The sequence below is a fragment of the Abramis brama genome (genome assembly GCF_963993115.1).
Source record: "Abramis brama genome assembly, chromosome: 10".
Classification (NCBI taxonomy): domain Eukaryota; kingdom Metazoa; phylum Chordata; class Actinopteri; order Cypriniformes; family Leuciscidae; genus Abramis; species Abramis brama.
In genome coordinates this window covers 17,658,643-17,664,933 of record NC_139972.1, presented here as the reverse complement: position 1 = coordinate 17,664,933, position 6,291 = coordinate 17,658,643, and the positions used below count along the sequence as shown (strand labels likewise).

The 6,291-nt window shown below is 36.8% G+C and overlaps 1 protein-coding gene across 1 annotated transcript in view; it reads left to right on the top strand.

Moving 5' to 3' along the window:
- Nucleotides 1-291: 291 nt before the first annotated feature.
- LOC311090908 (alpha-2-macroglobulin-like) overlaps nucleotides 292-6,291 on the top strand; it is a 29,877-nt gene continuing 23,877 nt past the window's right edge. The window contains exons 1-7 of the mRNA XM_084126541.1: nucleotides 292-424; nucleotides 815-995; nucleotides 1,499-1,655; nucleotides 4,090-4,142; nucleotides 4,303-4,323; nucleotides 4,511-4,676; nucleotides 4,795-4,879. Coding sequence (XP_083982667.1) covers nucleotides 339-424; nucleotides 815-995; nucleotides 1,499-1,655; nucleotides 4,090-4,142; nucleotides 4,303-4,323; nucleotides 4,511-4,676; nucleotides 4,795-4,879 — 749 coding nt within the window. The 5' untranslated portion in view covers nucleotides 292-338. The remainder of the gene's footprint in view (nucleotides 425-814; nucleotides 996-1,498; nucleotides 1,656-4,089; nucleotides 4,143-4,302; nucleotides 4,324-4,510; nucleotides 4,677-4,794; nucleotides 4,880-6,291) is intronic.

Genomic DNA, 6,291 nt, shown 5'->3' with positions numbered 1-6,291 from the left:
GAATATTCCAACATGCAACCTTTAAGTTGTTCAATCCTGAATTATGCACTCAGGAACATTCATAATTAACTGAATGTTTATTATGATCTGTGAAGGAGTAAAGCTTTTGCATGCCTTTACTTGGAACACTTTTTTTATATATAATTTATCAAACTCATCACAAATGAATTTTTGGACAAACCAACAAATTGCAAATCACAGGTTGTTGAACTGCCTACATGGTTGAATCATTAATCAGATGATCAACAGAAATGTTTTGAAGGACCTCCTTTAGCACAAGAGTCCCTTTAAAAGAGACGGTCCAGTTCATCTCATGACCTGTATGATCGCTCGTCATCATGACTCTGAATATTAGCTGCTGTTGGAAAGGGCTCCTTCTGCTCTCTTTCCTCCTGATCTATGTCAATGGACAAACATCCGGGCCGTAAGTTTTTAACATTTTTTGCTGATGAAGGCAGTGTTTTGCTTTCTAAGTGTGATAAATTATTATACCATTAGTTATTGTGTAAGGTAAGTCTTGATGATTTATCCTGTATTGATTTAATGGATCTATGTTGCACAGTAGAGGTTTGCTGTTTAAAAGACAACTTGAGGCATGTGTAAGATCATTCATAATTAATGACAGTGTATTTTTAAGAGCAACAGTGTGAATAAACATGCAAAGATAAAGAATTAAGTCATTAGACAATTACACAGTTTGCCCTTGTATTCTCACTTCTCATATAATTGATAAAAAGCAAATGAATACCTTTTTATGGTTCTTATTGTATCTAACCACTTTTTGCAATATTGTATGATCATTTTCTCTGGACAGATCTTTCATGGTGACGTTTCCTGCAGTGATCGGGTCTGGATCTGAGGCCAAACTGTGTGCAAGTCTTCTCAAGCCCAATGAAAGCCTTGTCATGACCATTCATCTGGTTCATGGTAACCAGAGCTCTTTACTGCTGCAGGAGAAAGCTGAGGAAGAGTTTCACCGCTGCTTTAACTTCAAGGTCAGCCATCAAAATCTGCACAAGATAATGACTAAATAATCAAATATGTTAGTTTCACCTGTAATGGAAAAATTTGATTTCCATTGATCTTCAACATATCTTGCAACATAATGTGTCACGTCTATATTGTGGAATGTGAACAGGATTATGTATGTTTGTGCACCTGGCGTAAGCAAGACACACACAGTAAGACAAATGGTTCAGCTAGATTTGGCCATGCTAGGTGACTGGAAAACTACAGAGGAAAGACCTTGAAAAAGGAGTATAAGAAGGGAATTTCCTGGGCTGGGTGTCAGGTCTTGCTCACGTCACGGGGTAGCTGCTGTGATTTTGTGACTAAGCCTCTTGCAAGAGAATAAATATCTTTTAAAATACAATTTGATTCTTGGTGTCTCTTATGCAGTGATGATGATTGTTTAATTATTGTTTTTGCCACAACACACCATAACGCATCTAGTTTTTGTGATGGCAGGTTGTAAATACAGTATATTATTTCTCATCAGGCTCCTCTTGTCGAAGCAGAATCAGTGCAGAAAATGAAGGTCGAACTACAGGGAGAAACTTTCAAGATGACTGAAGAGAGAAAAGTCATGTTCAAGCCTTACCATCCTCTGACCTTTATCCAGACTGATAAACCTATATATATTCCAGGACAGACAGGTGAGCTTTGAATGTCTTAAAGGCTAAACCTCAGTAAGTAATTCTGATGAAAATGCATTACATACATAGGCTAATATACATTAAGTAAAGCTTGCTATGATCATGCAATGAGCTGATGTAGCACCATAGGTCAAAAATTACAAATGTTGCACAAACCAGAAGATGATAAAAGAAGTAAACCGTTCAATGAATTTACAAACATGTAAACAGAAAAGAAGAGCATTAGAAAAGATAAGGAAAGCAGATAAGGATGAGTAGCTTTGAAATCTAACAGCTTTGGAACCACAAGAATGGTCATCTAGTGTGTGTTTGAACAATCCCCTCAGATAGAAAAATATATATTCAGCCTAAATACTGTAATTACCAATAACTGATAACGGGTAGTAGTGAACACACAAGTAGTGCGAAGGATGGAAGATGATGAATAACTGAATAAATAGCCTAAATGAATAAAGAGTAAGGCAAAACAAATAGCCTAATAGCCTAATGAAACAAATGGATAGATGCAATATCTTTGCAACATTATTGAATTAATTTGTCACTATATGCCTCTGCCTACATTTGCAAAGAGAAGAACATTTTAATTTGATTCACAATGAAACGTTACAATTACATGCAATGAGTAGCCTAGTTTTGGTTGTTGTTGGTGGCGTTATTGCATCCCTAGTTATGCCTACAATGCAAAATTGTTCCCTCGCGATTGGAAGCTCCTGTAGCCGCCGCATATGCATTTCAAAACATTGCAATGTGAAATGCCACAAAAAGCGGTTTGTGAATAGGTCTTAGTGAGTTAAGAGTCCTCTCGACTTATTTTAAGCTGTCCCAGGCTTAGGTGCTACTTTTAGGGCTAAAATGCTTGGTGAATTACTCTTAGTTAAAAAAAACTTGCTGTGGTCCTAAAGTTACGAGTGACACACCCATTATTTTTAGGAGTTGCTCCTAAATTCGCCAGTTAGGAGCAACTTTTAGCCTTAAAATTCTTTGTGAATATGGCCCCAGGAGTGTTCTTGATGAGCCACTGCAGAGTTTAGCTTTAACCTTAAATGTCAGGATCAGGATCCAGCTAATAAAGTCCTTCAGGTTTATCTGAAATCTACAGGTCTGTGTGTTGAAGCAGGGTTGGGACTAAACTCTGTGGCCCTCCAGGGCCCGTATTCATAAAGATTCTAAGAATCCTCTCAGAAAACTCTTAATTTAGCTTAAAAACTTTTACGTAGGAGTCTTAGCTTAAGAGCGATTCGGGACCGATCTGAGAGCAACTCTGAGCAAGGAAAAGACAAAAACTTTTATCTTAGTGAGGAGGCGGGGTTGACCCCGTTGCTATGTATGACACTATCTTTTGACGACTGTGATTGGTTGGTTGACCAAGAAGGAAAAAAAGAGTGATTTTAAGTATAGGGTCTATTCTAAGCCTTCACTTTGAAATTACATGCGTAATTTTTCCTATTTGACCGTTCTCACACACACACACACACACACACATTATATATGTGTATATAAATCCTTTTTTTATTTTATTTACCATGCTGTTAATTTCCTATAAGGTATTTGATTGGCTTAGAATGATAAAAATTGTTCCACTCTTTCCAGTTACACTGATTACTGGCATGTCTATTTAAGTGGTGGTTTGAATGTATCAAACATGGAATTTTCCCAGTTGCCAAATATCGTAATGTAGTGATTACTTTCATTTCTGGCGCTATGGCATTTCTGCGCTGTGTCGGAGATGTTAGCGTGTCTCTAATAAGATCAGTCACAAACATGATCCCTGCACGATCTAATCTATAGCGTCTTATTAACTCACTGTTATCCATCGTCTTAAACCAATTTCTTCTCCTTCTTCGTCTTTCTGTCATTTTCTCCTCTGCTAAAGAAACTCTTAAGCCTCTTAAAAGTCCTCATCCGTGCTCCTAACAATTTTGAACTTAAGACCTCTTTTAAGGGTTAAGATGCTTTCTGAATTACTTTTTTCTTTACTAGGACTTTTTCTTTAATTTTAAGAGTAAACGCCCACATTTCTAAGAATTTTCTTAGAATTTTGTCACTAGGAGCTACTCTTTGCATTAAGATTCTTTATGAATACGGGCCCTGGAGTTTGACACTCCTGCTATCGATCTTTACATGTGATAATAGCTGTCTGGTATAAGCCTACTTGATTCTAACTGGTCAGCTGGTGCAAACTGGTCAGACATTTTGTAAAATGACAGCTAAAACAGGCTGTGACAGTTTAATTTGGCTCAAAAGACATGTTCACACAGCAGCAGAATACAGTTGTCAGCCCTTTTACTGTATTTGATCCTTAATACGGTTACATTAACACAAGGTCTGGTTATTTACAGGAGTGAAATACTGACTGTAAGCATTGTCCCTTACATAAGAGCTGAAGATATAAAAAATCAGGTTTTTTTTTTTAACACGCATTTCTATTTTACAGTGCACTTCAGAGTTGTTACCATGGATACAAGCTTTGCACCCCTTGATCAGCAGGTCTGATGTGTTTACCTTGCATCTTTACTGCCATTATTTTCTCTTGCATTGTTGAATACATTTTTAATAAATTAACAAATTTTTGGCTTTTATTCTTTAAAGGCACACTATGCACTTTACGTTTTTGTCATTCTTTAATTGCTATTTGCTCTTTTCACAGTATAGTACAGTGATTCTTGAGGTAAGAACACAAAACCCTCTGTGCAGTCATAACTAGCACACCTTTTAAATCTATTAACACTATAGAAATTCTGTATATTTGCAATTATTGTATTTTCAGTAGGCTAATTATACATTTCTTCATTGACAGTCAGGATATGTGTAGCTGACTGTAACTAAATATCTGCACTGTCTCTGGTATTGAACAGGACAGTCAACGTAACCGGATTGGTCAATGGACAAATGTTTCTTCAACAAGGTGGATTTTGCAGCTTTCTTATGAATTAAACCCAGAGGCCCGTCAAGGCATGTACAAACTGAAGGCTTTTATTGGTGACAGGATGATCACACATGATTTTGAGGTGAAAAAATATGGTAAGTCATAAAGACAAACTATTTGCAATGTTGCATGGGAAGAGTTTCAATAATATGTTTGTATATTAATATCTAATTTGATGACTAATAACTATCATTTCTGCCTTCTAAATTCTAGTTTTGCCTAAGTTTGAAGTTACTGTAAAAAGCCCAAATGAAATATGTGTTGAAGAGGAGGAACTGATAATTGAGGTTTGCGGAAAGTGAGTGGTTTATATTTCCTGCATTAAAGGCAGGGTCGGCAGTTTTTTTCTACAATTTTTTTATCCAAATTTGTTTAAACTTTCTTTATATACCAATACATAATTAAAATGTAAGTACTCTGAAAAAGAGAGTATACAAATTGAGTGTCTCTAGTCCTCTCAGGGCGCAATAAACACAGCTACTTATTTCCATTCGGAACGAATGAAATGATTGGCTGGGCGACTGTCACTCTCCCTCGCTACCATGGCTACCACCCCTGCCGCTACAGGAGCTGCCCACATGCGCGAACCCATTTGACTCGAGGAGGGGAAGAGGCACGGAAGCTAGGAAGAATCACAATTATGGCAGAGAAAGAGCAGTCAAAATTCCCAGTACCTGCATATACAGTCAGCGAAGGCAAACAAGGCAAAAAAAGGAACTAATAAGGTAGAAAGGTAGGCTACTTGTCTCCAGAGTGTAACGTTAGTCCTCATCAGAGCCACCAGTGCTTTCATTGTGGAAGCTCTTACATGCAAAACACCGTATATGTTATGAATCTTACATGAAATTCACCTTAATCACAGTGTAACTGATGGTAAAGGGAAAACGTGCATCAATGCAACCTGTTTTTAGCTCGTTACCGAATCAAACTCAATATATTTTAAACTTTACCAGTATCGATATTCTAGCTTGATAGTGAGTACTAACAGCCATGTTAGTTGTTTATATTCATAATGATAAAGTTAGGTATTTTATTATATGTGATTCTGACATGATGTCACTACATGCACTGCGCTCCTCTCCGCTCGGCGCTGGTAAACGCGTCCTCCAGCCGGCAGCTGAGCAGTCGGCATCGCGCGTTCATGTGTTTTGGGGGCGTGGCTTTGGAAGGAGCCCAGAAGGGAGGGGGTGGGAGTGAATGGAAATAAGTAGCTGTGTTTATTGCAGTCCTGAGAGGACTACAGACACTCGATTTTTATACTCTCTTTTTCAGACTACTTACATTTTAATTATGTATTGGTATATAAATAAAGTTTTAAAAAAATGTAAAAAAAGATTTTTTTTAAAACTGCCGACCCTGCCTTTAAGCAAGTTCTTCCATTCTTGGCATTAAGTTACTTTCATTTAATTGTTAATTGTATTCTCTTTTTTTTTACCTTTGGGTGAGTTACTTACTGTAATCCCTATCCTAAAATACAGTCATGTGAAAAAGAAAGTACACCCTTTTAATTCTATGGTTATACGTATCAGAACATAATACGTAAAAACATTAAAAAAAATTGTGGTCTTTAGCAGGTCTTAAAATATCAACCTCAGATGAACATCAACACATGACATATTAATATTGTTATTATGTTATCATATTAATATGACATATTGTTTCGTTATTTATTTTACAAAAATAAAGACAAAATGGAGAAGCCATGTGTGA